This window comes from Pseudochaenichthys georgianus, unplaced genomic scaffold (genome assembly GCF_902827115.2).
Source record: "Pseudochaenichthys georgianus unplaced genomic scaffold, fPseGeo1.2 scaffold_746_arrow_ctg1, whole genome shotgun sequence".
NCBI classification, from domain to species: domain Eukaryota; kingdom Metazoa; phylum Chordata; class Actinopteri; order Perciformes; family Channichthyidae; genus Pseudochaenichthys; species Pseudochaenichthys georgianus.
In genome coordinates this window covers 64,721-82,223 of record NW_027263297.1, presented here as the reverse complement: position 1 = coordinate 82,223, position 17,503 = coordinate 64,721, and the positions used below count along the sequence as shown (strand labels likewise).

Sequence of the window (17,503 nt, the reverse complement as noted above, 5' to 3'; positions counted from 1 at the left end):
GAACCGCCACTGCACCGCTCTCAGTGCACCTGCTGACACACACCTGCTGACACACACCTGCTGACACACACCTGGTGGAAGCTGTTCTCACCTCTGAAGAGAAGCTGCTGATGAGTGAGGGTGGAATGAATCAGCAGCTCCAAGCAGAGGCAGGACTAACATGGAGCTCCCAGCAGGAGGTCTCCACGGCTCTGCTGGTCCACATGCAGTCTAGCTCTGTGGGCTCATGTCCAGCTGAGAAGAGCTCTGGAGCCACCGAGCTGGAGCACCTCAGGTCACACACTAACACACTTTGATTTAACAGATTGATTGATTGATTGACAGACTTTGATTTTACAACATGGAAATAAAAAGAGGCAAGGTGCATCTCTCCGTCAGGAGCGTAGGCCCAGAACACCGAGGAGATGAGAGATGGTGCTCCGGGTCCAGGGAGACAGCTAAGACTCGGAGCGAGGCTGAATGCTGGCCCCCAACTCCCCACCGGGTACACCTTGCACTCCAGGGAGCTCTGGGGAACATTGTCCACAGGGCCAGGAAAGGACATGTACAACACGTGCCCCAGTTTACTTCTTGAAGATAGTTTATTTTATGAAACAACAGACAGAATACAGCTTTGTTTTGAGAGAAGAAGATCAAAGTAAATCCTATCAAATAAATGTCTTTCTTCTGCTTTGATATAAACACTACATGAACACCCTATGAATGATGAATGCAAGTAATACAAAATTATGTATTTTTTTGGGAATATCTGAAAATTCTTTATTTTACTTTTCTTTTTTTTACGCCCAGACTCTGGGTGGAGCAGTCCCGACCAATCATAGTGTACGTCTTACCTGGGGGGCGGGGTCAATCATAGCGTGAGAGCGGAGGTGAAACACAGGAAGGAAGGCAAGTCCAGACACAGGGACAAAGAGTTTCAAAACACACACAACACTGAAACCATGACAACAGCAATTTGCATTTAGCTGAGGCTTTTATCCAGAGCGACTCACAGTAAGTGCGTTCGACCAGGAAGACACAAGCTTGAAGAAAACAGAATCATAAAGAACATCAGGTTTCATAGAGCCAAGTATTTCAAGTGCTCCTCAGCTGGCTTTAGAGGAGCCAGTCCTTTGTTAGTATATAAGTGCTCTGTTAGCAGTTTCTTCTTTCAGAAAATTCAGAAAATCTAAAAACTCTGACTTTTTCTTGAAAATAAAAAATTCTGTATTTTTTCTGACATTCTGAAAATTGTGAAATTGTGACTTAATAAATGTGTGACTCGTCTCTGAGTTCACAGACAGCTCAACCTGACATGGATAAGTGATAATAAACTAGATCTTAGATAATTTTCTGTATTTATTTTATCCACTGAAAAGTTGTGGTGTTAAAATATTCGTCTTGTTTCTTCAGGACGCCGAGGAGAGAGTCTGAGGTCGGTTTGAAAAAACAGCTGGGACATTTTTTATGTAAACAGATGATTTTTAGGAAACTTTAATCTTGGCGTTCGTCGCCGGCTGTGGGTTTCCTTCTCAGGTTGATTTCACTTTAGGAAGTCCTGAAGACGTCAGGAGAGATTACAGATGCAGCAGCTGTTTGTGTCTCGCGTTAAAGCCCTCGGGTTCGTCCGTGATGAAGGACCTCCGGAGATGTTCCCGGCGTCCTCACATCGTGAAGGACGAGCCGTTCTCACTGGACGCGGAGCGGCGGGGGGACACGTAGGTATCGGAGGTGACCCTGGAGAAGCGCCGGGGCCGGATGTACCTCTTCCTCAGGCACCACAGGTCCTGCACGATCCTCTGGAAGTGGTTCCTGAATTTCACCCCGACGAAGGCGTACAGCACGGGGTTCAGGCAGCAGTGCAGGTAGGCCAGGGTCTGCGTCACCGTCTTGGCTGTCTTCAGGAAGTCCACGTCCTCGCAGTCCTGCAGATGGAACATGCTGGCGGTGTCGTACAGCAGCGTGAGGTTGTAGGGCAGGTGGCAGACCACGAACACCGCCACCACGGCCAGCACCACGCGCACCGCCTTGTGGCGCTGGAAGTTCCTGGCCTTCAGCAGCGTGCGCACGATGGCGCTGTAGCAGAAGACCATGACGAGCAGCGGCAGGAAGAAGCCCACGGCCAGCTGCATGCTGGGCAGCGCCACCTTGGAGGTCAACGCCGCGGTGGAGTCCACGAACCTGAGCTCGCAGACGTACTCTGTGCTGTCGGTGCTGTTCCCGTCCTCCTCGCCCATGAAGACGCCCCTGCTGTGGGTCGGCTGGTACAGAGTGTAGAAGTAGAAGGAGGGCACGGACAGCAGTACTGCGAGCGCCCACACGGCGGCGCAGATGAGGCGGCTGTAGGCCAGCGAGCGCAGTCTGAAGCTGCGGCGCGCCTGCACGATGGCCACGTAGCGGTCGCTGCTGATGCAGGCGAGCAGCAGCGTGCCGCTGTACAGGTTCACGCTGTAGGAGCCGCGCAGCAGCTTGCACACCACGGGACCCATGGACCACGCCGTCAGCTCGTTGTACACGATGAGCGGCAGCGAGGCCACGAACAGCAGGTCGGCCACCGCCACGTTCAGCAGGTACACGTCCGTCATGGACTTGGTCCTCTTGTAGAGGGCGTAGGTGACGACCACCAGGCTGTTGCCCAGCAGGCCCAGGAGGACGATGATGGAGTGAACGTACGGCCCGACCACCAGCTGCACGCTGCGGTTGTTCTGCTGAGCGCACGGGGACACCAGGTCGTAGTCGAAGTCTGTGTCGTTGTCCAGATACGAGTGGTTGGACACATCGCCCAGTGAGGAGTACATCTTCTGCTGCTGTGGAGAGAAGAAGGAGATCCCAAGAGGACTCTTTAAAGTGGAGACACTACATACTGATATACACCTGAACATCAGCAGGAGAGGACTCTTTAAAGTAGAGATATACACCTGAACATCAGCAGGAGAGGACTCTTTAAAGTAGAAACACTACATACTGATATACACCTGAACATCAGCAGGAGAGGACTCTTTAAAGTAGAGACACTACATACTGATATACACCTGAACATCAGCAGGAGAGGACTCTTTAAAGTAGAGACACTACATACTGATATACACCTGAACATCAGCAGGAGAGGACTCTTTAAAGTAGAGACACTACATACTGATATACACCTGAACATCAGCAGGAGAGGACTCTTTAAAGTAGAGACACTACATACTGATATACACCTGAACATCAGCAGAAGAGGACTCTTTAAAGTAGAGACACTACATACTGATATACACCTGAACATCAGCAGGAGAGGACTCTTTAAAGTAGAGACACTACATACTGATATACACCTGAACATCAGCAGAAGAGGACTCTTTAAAGTAGAGACACTACATACTGATATACACCTGAACATCAGCAGGAAGAGGACTCTTTAAAGTAGAGACACTACATACTGATATACACCTGAACATCAGCAGAAGAGGACTCTTTAAAGTAGAGACACTACATACTGATATACACCTGAACATTAGCAGGAGAGGACTCTTTAAAGTAGAGACACTACATACTGATATACACCTGAACACCAGCAGGAGAGGACTCTTTAAAGTAGAGACACTTCATACTGATATACACCTGAACATCAGCAGGAGAGGACTCTTTAAAGTAGAGACACTACATACTGATATACACCTGAACATCAGCAGGAGAGGACTCTTTAAAGTAGAGACACTACATACTGATATACACCTGAACATCAGCAGGAGAGGACTCTTTAAAGTAGATATACACCTGAACACCAGCAGGAGGACTCTTTAAAGTAGATATACACCTGAACACCAGCAGGAGGACTCTTTAAAGTGGTAATGTTTCTTAAGCTGTAGATGTTGGTGCTTCTGAAGCGGCAGCGTTCCTCCTGACGGAGTGGGAGGTTGCGTGTCGGCCCCGTAGGTCACGGAGGGGAAGACGTGCATTAGACGTCTAAAGGATGTGCAAGCGGCACAGCGCTGAGGTCGCTGCAGAACGTCTGCAGAGAAACCAGGTCAGTGACCCAGATCAGAGGCTCAGCGCCACAGGCATACAACCTGCAGACGAGAACCGCTCTGACATGAGAATAAGTCAGAGAGATAAATGTGCAGCTAACAAAGTTATTTTAAAAAGTCCCTGAAAGGTAATAAAATAAAGGTTTCTGAAGTCTGAAGTCTGAGATCATGATTTAATTTAAATGATAGCATGACGTCATTCCACTCTTGTGAGAGCACAGAGACATGTGCAGATAATACTCTAAACATGTACTCTTACTATAAAGAGAGGGTAGATATATGACATGGATAGAATAAATGAAACAAATGACTTTTAAAGATCGTATTCTGGACCGTCCATCAGACGGCTCACTTCCCTGAGAGAGAGGAAACGTTAGTATCTCTGCGCTCACAGGAAAGTGTTCTGAGTCGATCGGACGCTGATCCACGAAGGACTCTGACTCCGTCTGTCCAGAAGCTCCTCCTCCTCTCACTGCCTGAGCTGCAGCTCCTCCGTTCCCCCTCTGTCTGAAACCAGAGCTGCTCTGATTGCTTAGCTGGCCGTCTCTGCTGTGATTGGTCAACCAGATGTCCCGCCTCACGTTCATGTGTTGGAGCGCTAGCCAATAGCAGCGTGCGTGTTGCGTAGTGATGTCACCGTGTCCTGGAAGTAAACAACAGCAGCCGGCTGTTCCTCAAACGCCTCACAGTTCCCGCTCTGCCCTTCTGCTCTCGGCAGCTCGTCCTCTGCGACTTCTCGTATTTCAAATGTCAAAGGCAGTTCAGTTTGATGTTGGAGACGCAGACTTCATTAGATTCTGTGTAAAGGTGCACTCTGTGCGTTTCACGACTTCCTGTAAATCCACTTCCTGCTTTCTATCTCCCGCAGCCCGAACACTTTCCTCTGACTATCTCTGACTAACACCCCTGAACTGAACCACCTGAAAGAGGGGGTCTCGGACCCCTGAACTGAACCACCTGAAAGAGGTGGTCTCGGACCCCTGAACTGAACCACCTGAAAGAGGTGGTCTCGGACCCCTGAACTGAACCACCTGAAAGAGGTGGTCTCAGACCCCTGAACTGAACCACCTGAAAGAGGGGGTCTCGGACCCCTGAACTGAACCACCTGAAAGAGGTGGTCTCGGACCCCTGAACTGAACCACCTGAAAGAGGTGGTCTCGGACCCCTGAACTGAACCACCTGAAAGAGGTGTTCTCGGACCCCTGAACTGAACCACCTGAAAGAGGTGTTCTCGGACCCCTGAACTGAACCACCTGAAAGAGGTGGTCTCAGACCCCTGAACTGAACCACCTGAAAGAGGGGGTCTCAGACCCCTGAAGTGAACTGAACCACCTGAAAGAGGTGGTCTCAGACCCCTGAACTGAACCACCTGAAAGAGGTGGTCTCGGACCCCTGAACTGAACCACCTGAAAGAGGTGGTCTCGGACCCCTGAACTGAACCACCTGAAAGAGGTGGTCTCGGACCCCTGAACTGAACCACCTGAAAGAGGGGGTCTCGGACCCCTGAACTGAACCACCTGAAAGAGGTGGTCTCAGACCCCTGAAGTGAACTGAACCACCTGAAAGAGGTGGTCTCAGACCCCTGAAGTGAACTGAACCACCTGAAAGAGGTGGTCTCAGACCCCTGAAGTGAACTGAACCACCTGAAAGAGGTGGTCTCAGACCCCTGAACTGAACCACCTGAAAGAGGGGGTCTCGGACCCCTGAACTGAACCACCTGAAAGAGGTGGTCTCGGACCCCTGAACTGAACCACCTGAAAGAGGGGGTCTCGGACCCCTGAACTGAACCACCTGAAAGAGGTGTTCTCGGACCCCTGAACTGAACCACCTGAAAGAGGTGTTCTCGGACCCCTGAACTGAACCACCTGAAAGAGGTGGTCTCAGACCCCTGAACTGAACCACCTGAAAGAGGGGGTCTCGGACCCCTGAACTGAACCACCTGAAAGAGGTGGTCTCGGACCCCTGAACTGAACCACCTGAAAGAGGTGGTCTCGGACCCCTGAACTGAACCACCTGAAAGAGGTGGTCTCGGACCCCTGAACTGAACCACCTGAAAGAGGTGGTCTCGGACCCCTGAACTGAACCACCTGAAAGAGGTGGTCTCGGACCCCTGAACTGAACCACCTGAAAGAGGTGTTCTCGGACCCCTGAACTGAACCACCTGAAAGAGGGGGTCTCGGACCGCTTGCTAGTGAACTCTGGAGCGGATCATCTCTGGTGGGAACGCAGTCTGCACCAAAACACAGGAAGCGTAGTATTTACGAGTCACAAGAACGCGGATGTCTTCGAAGTCTCTACGAGTGAAGAGTTGAACAGAGTCGTGTAAAGTAAAAACGCTCCGTCAACTAAACATAAAAGTCAGAGCCACCTGGCGTCGGCGAGACCTCCTCCTGACCGCAGGACGCCTCTCAGCGTGGGTGTTATGCGGGCCCTACAGTCCATCGATCTGATCCAGATTAACAGCAGCATGAGAATAACCTGCCGGTGCTCCAACGCTACGGGAGGAACGGGTTGAACAGCATTTCCGTGCACATGACTTGTGTTTGCAGTTCATAGTCCGTTTGAGTTTAATCCGTGTGAAACCGACCCTTCTGAGAACTGAGTGTGACCTGAGACGATGGTGACGGGTTAGGGCTCCAGTGTGACCTGAGACGATGGTGACGGGTTAGGGCTCCAGTGTGACCTGAGACGATGGTGACGGGTTAGGGCTCCAGTGTGACCTGAGACGATGGTGACGGGTTAGGGCTCCAGTGTGACCTGAGACGATGGTGACGGGTTAGGGCTCCAGTGTGACCTGAGACGATGGTGACGGGTTAGGGCTCCAGTGTGTGACCTGAGACGATGGTGACGGGTTAGGGCTCCAGTGTGACCTGAGACGATGGTGACGGGTTAGGGCTCCAGTGTGTGACCTGAGACGATGGTGACGGGTTAGGGCTCCAGTGTGACCTGAGACGATGGTGACGGGTTAGGGCTCCAGTGTGACCTGAGACGATGGTGACGGGTTAGGGCTCCAGTGTGACCTGAGACGATGGTGACGGGTTAGGGCTCCAGTGTGACCTGAGACGATGGTGACGGGTTAGGGCTCCAGAGTGTGACCTGAGACGATGGTGACGGGTTAGGGCTCCAGAGTGTGACCTGAGACGATGGTGACGGGTTAGGGCTCCAGTGTGACCTGAGACGATGGTGACGGGTTAGGGCTCCAGTGTGACCTGAGACGATGGTGACGGGTTAGGGCTCCAGTGTGACCTGAGACGATGGTGACGGGTTAGGGCTCCAGTGTGACCTGAGACGATGGTGACGGGTTAGGGCTCCAGTGTGACCTGAGACGATGGTGACGGGTTAGGGCTCCAGTGTGACCTGAGACGATGGTGACGGGTTAGGGCTCCAGTGTGACCTGAGACGATGGTGACGGGTTAGGGCTCCAGTGTGACCTGAGACGATGGTGACGGGTTAGGGCTCCAGTGTGACCTGAGACGATGGTGACGGGTTAGGGCTCCAGTGTGACCTGAGACGATGGTGACGGGTTAGGGCTCCAGAGTGTGACCTGAGACGATGGTGACGGGTTAGGGCTCCAGTGTGACCTGAGACGATGGTGACGGGTTAGGGCTCCAGTGTGACCTGAGACGATGGTGACGGGTTAGGGCTCCAGTGTGACCTGAGACGATGGTGACGGGTTAGGGCTCCAGTGTGACCTGAGACGATGGTGACGGGTTAGGGCTCCAGTGTGACCTGAGACGATGGTGACGGGTCAGGGCTCCAGTGTGACCTGAGACGATGGTGACGGGTCAGGGCTCCAGTGTGACCTGAGACGATGGTGACGGGTTAGGGCTCCAGTGTGTGACCTGAGACGATGGTGACGGGTCAGGGCTCCAGTGTGACCTGAGACGATGGTGACGGGTCAGGGCTCCAGTGTGTGACCTGAGACGATGGTGACGGGTCAGGGCTCCAGTGTGACCTGAGACGATGGTGACGGGTCAGGGCTCCAGTGTGACCTGAGACGATGGTGACGGGTCAGGGCTCCAGTGTGACCTGAGACGATGGTGACGGGTTAGGGCTCCAGTGTGACCTGAGACGATGGTGACGGGTCAGGGCTCCAGTGTGACCTGAGACGATGGTGACGGGTCAGGGCTCCAGAGCCCCGCCCTGAAGCACACGCTGCTTCGTGTCCGTTTGACTCTAAAAGGGATCCTAACTGACTGAATGAACTTCACGCTGTGTTGGAGAAGACTGGAAGCTACAGATCCAGATCACAACTCATCAGGGAAATGTTCTCCAGGTAATAAAGAGAGAGGGAAGTAGGAACATGTTCTCATAGACTTCTCTGCAATCTGAGGACACGCCCCCTCCTGGACGTCAGAGGGCATGCAGGCTTAATTAGCTTCTGCAAAGAACATTGCTGGGTGAGAGCTACATGCTAAGGGCTACATGCTAAGGGCTACATGCTAACAGCTACATGCTAACAGCTAGCCCTCCTACCAACGCTCACTCCCAATCAGAAACACCTTTCAGATCTGGCAAGAGTTTCTGGGTGCTACCTCTCTGTGATGATCACGAGTTCTAATTCCCACCGTCTTTGTTTCTTTACAGCACATATGCATATTGTGATTAGTGACGGAGAGTGCTCAGCTGACAGCCTGGTGAGCCACAGAAACCTGCCACTCCGTTTCCTTCAGAGCCGCTATCAGTGATTTCAGATCAGAGTTACATTTAGAGAACAGAGTGCCTGATGCACGATCTGTAGAGAAGAGACATGGCTATGTTCAGCTGTTCCTCTTTATCTTATTTGCAGCAGATCCTGTTTCGTGCTTTAGTTTGAAATCTTGAGAAACTTCACATACGAAGGATTTACAAAACAACAAGTACCTTAAACTGAACAGAGATCGAGGCAGACGTCAACCTGCCTGTGATTCCACATTCAGCTCTGAGAGCAAACAGGCTGTGTTCATATCATATATATATATGATATATATATATCATATATATATATATGATATATATATATGATAAATATATATATAATGACTTTAACGTGGTAGCGCTGACGTGGCTCCTTCACATTTAGTCCAAAGTCCTGAATCAGATAACGATGAACCTTCACGACGAGGAACAAATATATAAAATGTTATTAATTGAAGAAAAGCATAACTCACGGGTTCAGCTGCTGCTCGTTCAATGAGATCAAGCACACTGAGAGGAGGAAATACTGTGTGTGTGTATGTGTGTGTGTGTGTGTGTGTGTGTGTGTGTGTGTGTGTGTGTGTGTGTGTGTGTGTGTGTGTGTGGTGTGTGTGTGTGAGAGAGAGAGGAACAGACTTGTCTGGCACAACACGACACAAATGTAACTTTTTTATCTATGTCAAATCTACACATGTATAACCCAGAGCAACGTCTCCCTCCATGGGGCATTACTGGGAACATCATGACGCACCCCTGTGGTGAGACGTGGTGTGTTAGTGCTTTCAAGCCACCAGTCGTATTCTTTAGTCCATGGTGTCCTCTGGGCTTCTCTCTCATCTCTTCTCACGGATGAGTCGCTGATATTAAAGATTGAATCAGAATACCTTAAGCCAGTGGCGGGGCCAGGGTATGGCTGTAGGTATGGCTGGGGTATGGCTGGGGTATGGCTGTAGGTATGGCTGGGGTATGGCTGGGGTATGGCTGGGGTCTGGCTGTAGGTATGGCTGGGGTATGGCTGGGGTCTGGCTGTAGGTATGGCTGGGATATGGCTGGGGTATGGCTGTAGGTATGGCTGTAAGTATGGCTGGGGTATGGCTGGGGTATGGCTGGGGTATGGCTGTAGGTATGGCTGTAGGTATGGCTGTAGGTATGGCTGTAGGTATGGCTGTAGGTATGGCTGGGGTATGGCTGTAGGTATGGCTGTAAGTATGGCTGGGGTATGGCTGGGGTCTGGCTGTAGGTATGGTTGGGTATGGCTGGGGTATGGCTGTAGGTATGGCTGGGATATGGCTGGGGTATGGCTGGGGTATGGCTGGGGTATGGCTGTAGGTATGGCTGGGGTATGGCTGGGGTCTGGCTGTAGGTATGGCTGGGGTATGGCTGGGGTATGGCTGTAGGTATGGCTGGGGTATGGCTGGGGTCTGGCTGTAGGTATGGCTGGGGTATGGCTGGGGTATGGCTGTAGGTATGGCTGGGGTCTGGCTGTAGGTATGGCTGGGGTATGGCTGGGATATGGCTGGGGTATGGCTGTAGGTATGGCTGTAAGTATGGCTGGGGTATGGCTGTAAGTATGGCTGGGGTATGGCTGTAGGTATGGCTGGGGTCTGGCTGTAGGTATGGCTGGGGTATGGCTGGGATATGGCTGTGGTATGGCTGTAGGTATGGCTGTAGGTATGGCTGTTGGTATGGCTGTAGGTATGGCTGTAGGTATGGCTGTTGGTATGGCTGTAGGTATGGCTGTAGGTATGGCTGTTGGTATGGCTGTAGGTATGGCTGTAGGTATGGCTGGGGTCTGGCTGTAAGTATGGCTGGGGTATGGCTGGGGTATGGCTGTAGGTATGGCTGGGATATGGCTGGGGTATGGCTGTCGGTATGGATGGGGTATGGCTGGGGTAGGCTACAGCCATACCCTGAAATGGCTTAGCCTACCTTAGCCCTACCATGGAAAAGTATGTTAAAGTAAGCATGTTGAGAACACGGATTGCGAAAATCTACCGGTCGTGTCCACAACACACAAACTGATCCTGCTGTAACAACAAGTGCACGTTCCTGACGCTGGTTGAGACCATTCGGGCTTATGCTAGAGGGGTGCAAGGAATAGTCTAAGTAGTGGGGGAGTTTTATACACTAGGTGTGGACATTCTCTCGTGTTATAATATCAGCGCGGCCGCGGTCAGATCAAAATGCCTCCGAATAGACCTACAGCCAATCAGAGCAACGACACGTTGGGTCTGCTGCGTCGTGCATCACTGATTCGTCACGTTCAGTGAAAAGTCCCCAAACTCGCGCCGAGTAGGCAGACAGCAGAACTTCTAGGATTAATTGTATATTTCGGATGGATAGATCTGTTCTTAAACGCCCTCGCATTGAGGTACAAGTCGAGCAGGTGCCTCTCTCTCTCTCTCTCTCTCTCTTCTCTCTCTCTCTCTCTCCTCTCTCTCTCTCTCTCTCTCTCTCTCTCTCTCTCTCTCTCTCTCTCTCTCTCTCTCTCTCTCTCTCTCTCTCTCTCTCTCTCTCTGGTTTGAAAATCCTTCGTCTGTCAAACAAAGACACGTTCACCATCTTGCGTAACACATTCATTTATTCATCGTCAAACTGTACAGGTGCATGCTGGGAGTTCAGGGCACCGCCTCCATGTAATCTGCACCGTGACTGAGAGACAGCTGAGAGACGCTCAGGTCCTGCGTATCGTCCTCCACCTGAAACACATCAGAGACACATCAGAGACAAACAATCAGAGACACCTCAGTTCCTAGTGGACTGTAACTGTTCCTATTGGACTGTAACTGTTCCTATTGGACTGTAACTGTTACTATTGGACTGTAACTGTTCCTATTGGACTGTAACTGTTCCTATTGGACTGTAACTGTTCCTATTGGACTGTAACTGTTCCTATTGGACTGTAGCTGTTCCTATTGGACTGTAACTGTTCCTATTGGACTGTAGCTGTTCCTATTGGACTGTAACTGTTCCTATTGGACTGTAGCTGTTCCTATTGGACTGTAGCTGTTCCTATTGGACAGTAACTGTTCCTATTGGACAGTAACTGTTCCTATTGGACTGTAACTGTTCCTATTGGACTGTAACTGTTCCTATTGGACAGTAACTGTTGCTATTGGACTGTAACTGTTGCTATTGGACAGTAACTGTTACTATTGGACTGTAACTGTTGCTATTGGACAGTAACTGTTGCTATTGGACAGTAACTGTTCCTATTGGACTGTAACTGTTCCTATTGGACAGTATCTGTTCCTATTGGACTGTAACTGTTCCTATTGGACTGTAACTGTTCCTATTGGACTGTAGCTGTTCCTATTGGACTGTAACTGTTCCTATTGGACAGTAACTGTTCCTATTGGACTGTAACTGTTCCTATTGGACTGTAACTGTTCCTATTGGACTGTAGCTGTTCCTATTGGACAGTAACTGTTCCTATTGGACTGTAACTGTTCCTATTGGACAGTAACTGTTGCTATTGGACTGTCACTGTTGCTATTGGACTGTAACTGTTGCTATTGGACAGTAACTGTTGCTATTGGACAGTAACTGTTACTATTGGACTGTAACTGTTGCTATTGGACAGTAACTGTTGCTATTGGACAGTAACTGTTGCTATTGGACAGTAACTGTTGCTATTGGACAGTAACCTGTTGCTATTGGAGCAGTAACTGTTCCTATGGGACAGTATACGTTGCTATTGGACAGTAACTGTTGCTATTGGACTGTCACTGTTGCTATTGGACTGTAACTGTTGCTATTGGACAGTAACTGTTGCTATTGGACAGTAACTGTTGCTATTGGACAGTATCTGTTGCTATTGGACAGTAACTGTTCCTATTGGACTGTAACTGTTCCTATTGGACTGTAACTGTTCCTATTGGACAGTAACTGTTCCTATTGGACTGTAACATGTTCCTATTGACAGGTAACTGTTGCTATGGGACAGTAACTGTTCCTATTGGACTGTAACTGTTCCTATTGGACAGTAACTGTTCCTATTGGACTGTAACTGTTCCTATTGGACTGTAACTGTTCCTATTGGACAGTAACTGTTCCTATTGGACTGTAACTGTTCCTATTGGACTGTAGCTGTTCCTATTGGACTGTAACTGTTCCTATTGGACAGTAACTGTTCCTATTGGACTGTAACCGTTCCTATTGGACTGTAACTGTTCCTATTGGACTGTAGCTGTTCCTATTGGACAGTAACTGTTCCTATTGGACTGTAACTGTTCCTATTGGACAGTCACTGTTGCTATTGGACTGTAACTGTTGCTATTGGACAGTAACTGTTGCTATTGGACTGTAACTGTTGCTATTGGACAGTAACTGTTGCTATTGGACAGTAACTGTTACTATTGGACTGTAACTGTTGCTATTGGACAGTAACTGTTGCTATTGGACAGTAACTGTTCCTATTGGACTGTAACTGTTCCTATTGGACTGTAACTGTTCCTATTGGACTGTAACTGTTCCTATTGGACTGTAACTGTTCCTATTGGACTGTAACTGTTCCTATTGGACTGTAACTGTTCCTATTGGACAGTAACTGTTCCTATTGGACTGTAACTGTTCCTATTGGACTGTAACTGTTCCTATTTGACTGTAGCTGTTCCTATTGGACTGTAACTGTTCCTATTGGACTGTAACTGTTCCTATTGGACAGTAACTGTTCCTATTTGACTGTAGCTGTTCATATTGGACTGTCACTGTTCCTATTGGACTGTAACTGTTCCTATTTGACTGTAGCTGTTCCTATTGGACTGTAACTGTTCCTATTGGACTGTAACTGTTCCTATTTGACTGTAGCTGTTCCTATTGGACTGTCACTGTTCCTATTGGACTGTAACTGTTCCTATTGGACTGTCACTGTTCCTATTGGACTGTCACTGTTTCCTATTGGACAGTAACTGTTCCTATTGGACTGTAACTGTTCCTATTGGACTGTAACTGTTGCTATTGGACTGTAACTGCTATTGGACTGTAACTGTTCCTATGGACAGTAACTGTTCCTATTGGACTGTAACTGTTCCTATTGGACTGTAACTGTTCCTATTGGACAGTAACTGTTCCTATTGGACAGTAACTGTTCCTATTGGACTGTAACTGTTCCTATTGGACAGTAACTGTTGCTATTGGACTGTAACTGTTCCTATTGGACAGTAACTGTTGCTATTGGACTGTAACTGTTCCTATTGGACTGTAGCTGTTCCTATTGGACTGTAACTGTTGCTATTGGACTGTAACTGTTCCTATTGGACAGTAACTGTTGCTATTGGACTGTAACTGTTCCTAGTGGACTGTAACTGTTCCTATTGGACTGTAACTGTTCCTATTGGACTGTAACTGTTCCTATTGGACTGTAGCTGTTCCTATTGGACAGTAACTGTTGCTATTGGACTGTAACTTTTCCTAGTGGACTGTAACTGTTCCTATTGGACTGTAACTGTTCCTATTGGACTGTAACTGTTCCTATTGGACTGTAACTGTTGCTATTGGACTGTAACTGTTCCTATTGGACTGTCACTGTTCCTATTGGATTGTCACTGTTCCTATTGGATTGTCACTGTTCCTATTGGACTGTAACTGTTCCTATTGGACTGTAACTGTTGCTATTGGACTGTAACTGTTGCTATTGGATTGTCACTGTTCCTATTGGACTGTAACTGTTCCTATTGGACTGTCACTGTTCCTATTGGATTGTCACTGTTCCTATTGGACTGTAACTGTTCCTATTGGACTGTCACTGTTCCTATTGGACTGTAACTGTTGCTATTGGACTGTCACTGTTCCTATTGGACTGTAACTGTTCCTATTGGACTGTAACTGTTCCTATTGGACTGTCACTGTTCCTATTGGATTGTCACTGTTCCTATTGGATTGTCACTGTTCCTATTGGACTGTAACTGTTCCTATTGGACTGTAACTGTTGCTATTGGACTGTAACTGTTGCTATTGGATTGTCACTGTTCCTATTGGACTGTAGCTGTTCCTATTGGACAGTAGCTGTTCCTATTGGACTGTAACTGTTCCTATTGGACAGTCACTGTTGCTATTGGACTGTAACTGTTGCTATTGGACAGTAACTGTTGCTATTGGACTGTAACTGTTGCTATTGGACAGTAACTGTTGCTATTGGACAGTAACTGTTGCTATTGGACTGTAACTGTTGCTATTGGACAGTAACTGTTGCTATTGGACAGTAACTGTTCCTATTGGACTGTAACTGTTCCTATTGGACTGTAACTGTTCCTATTGGACTGTAACTGTTCCTATTGGACTGTAACTGTTCCTATTGGACTGTAACTGTTCCTATTGGACTGTAACTGTTCCTATTGGACAGTAACTGTTCCTATTGGACTGTAACTGTTCCTATTGGACTGTAACTGTTCCTATTTGACTGTAGCTGTTCCTATTGGACTGTAACTGTTCCTATTGGACTGTAACTGTTCCTATTGGACAGTAACTGTTCCTATTTGACTGTAGCTGTTCATATTGGACTGTCACTGTTCCTATTGGACTGTAACTGTTCCTATTTGACTGTAGCTGTTCCTATTGGACTGTAACTGTTCCTATTGGACTGTAACTGTTCCTATTTGACTGTAGCTGTTCCTATTGGACTGTCACTGTTCCTATTGGACTGTAACTGTTCCTATTGGACTGTCACTGTTCCTATTGGACTGTCACTGTTCCTATTGGACAGTAACTGTTCCTATTGGACTGTAACTGTTCCTATTGGACTGTAACTGTTGCTATTGGACTGTAACTGCTATTGGACTGTAACTGTTCCTATTGGACAGTAACTGTTCCTATTGGACTGTAACTGTTCCTATTGGACTGTAACTGTTCCTATTGGACAGTAACTGTTCCTATTGGACAGTAACTGTTCCTATTGGACTGTAACTGTTCCTATTGGACAGTAACTGTTGCTATTGGACTGTAACTGTTCCTATTGGACAGTAACTGTTGCTATTGGACTGTAACTGTTCCTATTGGACTGTAGCTGTTCCTATTGGACTGTAACTGTTGCTATTGGACTGTAACTGTTCCTATTGGACAGTAACTGTTGCTATTGGACTGTAACTGTTCCTAGTGGACTGTAACTGTTCCTATTGGACTGTAACTGTTCCTATTGGACTGTAACTGTTCCTATTGGACTGTAGCTGTTCCTATTGGACAGTAACTGTTGCTATTGGACTGTAACTTTTCCTAGTGGACTGTAACTGTTCCTATTGGACTGTAACTGTTCCTATTGGACTGTAACTGTTCCTATTGGACTGTAACTGTTGCTATTGGATTGTCACTGTTCCTATTGGACTGTAACTGTTCCTATTGGACTGTAACTGTTCCTATTGGACTGTCACTGTTCCTATTGGATTGTCACTGTTCCTATTGGATTGTCACTGTTCCTATTGGACTGTAACTGTTCCTATTGGACTGTAACTGTTGCTATTGGACTGTAACTGTTGCTATTGGATTGTCACTGTTCCTATTGGACTGTAACTGTTCCTATTGGACTGTCACTGTTCCTATTGGATTGTCACTGTTCCTATTGGACTGTAACTGTTCCTATTGGACTGTCACTGTTCCTATTGGACTGTAACTGTTGCTATTGGACTGTCACTGTTCCTATTGGACTGTAACTGTTGCTATTGGATTGTCACTGTTCCTATTGGACTGTAACTGTTCCTATTGGACTGTAACTGTTCCTATTGGACTGTCACTGTTCCTATTGGACTGTCACTGTTCCTATTGGACTGTAACTGTTGCTATAGGACTGTAGTGTGCATTTGAGGTGGTGCAGGTGGAGGAGTATCACCTTGTCGCTGTTCTCCGGGCCCTCGATGGACACCTCCTCGATCTCCTCTCCGATGCTCAGCTCGCTCCTGGACAGATCTGAGCGATGGCTGCAACAGACAAACGGCATTAACTCCCCAGAACTCTTCTATATCCTCATTTAAAGAGTTCTGTGCCGCGGTATGATGGTGGAGTGAGAAGACGCTAGTTAACCAACTCTCTCAGGTCGATCCCGAATAAACCCACTAACGCCAAATACTCGACGAGAAAAAGTAGAAAATGAGTGGGAGAAACAATAGAAAAAGCCGGAAAGCTAACAAAAGTCAAGACGAAGTAGGAGAACAACCCGAAATGACGAATCCGCCGAAGCTAGCGAACAGGAGGAAGAGCTAACAGAGGCAACGGAGCCACGAGATACCGCAGATATGCTACGTGCCGGGCTAACAGCTATTAGCAAGGATATCCGAGAGCTCAAGCAGGATATACGACACCAGCTATCCACATTTAAAGATGAACTGAAGAAAGAAGTGAAAGAAGAAATCAATAACCTCCGGCAAGAATTATATAATAAACTGACAGAAAACCAAAACGAACTACAGACACAGAAAAGCTGTGTTAGCGAAGCCGAGACACGCATCGCTGAGTTGGAAGAGTGGCAGTCAGTGGCTAACGGTGCACTGTTGGGGATGTCGGATCATACAAGGCAGATGCAAGACAGATTAACGGACCTTGAGGGAAGAACAAGAAGAAATAACATCAGGATCTTCGGCGTGCCGGAGGATGCGGAGGGGAGCTCCGCCGGTAAATATCTGGAACGACTCCTCAGCATTGAACTCGAGCTCTCCGACGGACCCCCCCTCCAGATCCAAAGTGCACACCGAGCCCTCGGCCAAAAGCCGCCCCCGAGTGCCCCCCCAAGATCAATGATAGTGAACTTTCAAACGTATGAGACTAAGGACATGACTCTAAAGGAAGCATGGCAGAAGAGGATTAAAGTAGGAGACAGGCAAATCTTTTTTGATCATGATTATGCGACAGAG

At 48.2% G+C, this 17,503-nt stretch overlaps 1 protein-coding gene and 1 long non-coding RNA gene across 4 annotated transcripts; both read right to left on the bottom strand.

Moving 5' to 3' along the window:
- Positions 1–1,566: 1,566 nt before the first annotated feature.
- ccr6a (chemokine (C-C motif) receptor 6a) lies at positions 1,567–9,223 on the bottom strand. 3 transcript variants are annotated; one of them, XM_034079855.1, is made up of 2 exons: positions 9,140–9,223; positions 1,567–2,783 (listed from the first exon to the last, which is right to left on the bottom strand). In XM_034079855.1, the coding sequence occupies exon 2, from the start codon at positions 2,775–2,777 to the stop codon at positions 1,644–1,646; it is 1,134 nt and encodes a 377-aa protein (XP_033935746.1). In that variant the 5' UTR covers positions 2,778–2,783; positions 9,140–9,223; the 3' UTR covers positions 1,567–1,643. The 3 variants fall into 3 exon arrangements, with proteins under 3 accessions (XP_033935746.1, XP_033935747.1, XP_033935748.1); XM_034079856.1 differs by having other exon boundaries at positions 1,567–2,786; positions 9,140–9,158; XM_034079857.1 differs by lacking the exon at positions 9,140–9,223 and adding an exon at positions 3,779–3,814.
- Positions 9,224–11,229: 2,006 nt separating this feature from the next.
- LOC139433623 (uncharacterized) lies at positions 11,230–17,459 on the bottom strand. Its single transcript, XR_011643031.1, has 2 exons — positions 16,486–17,459; positions 11,230–11,365 (listed from the first exon to the last, which is right to left on the bottom strand). It is a non-coding gene; the product is annotated as an uncharacterized lncRNA (long non-coding RNA).
- Positions 17,460–17,503: the final 44 nt, after the last annotated feature.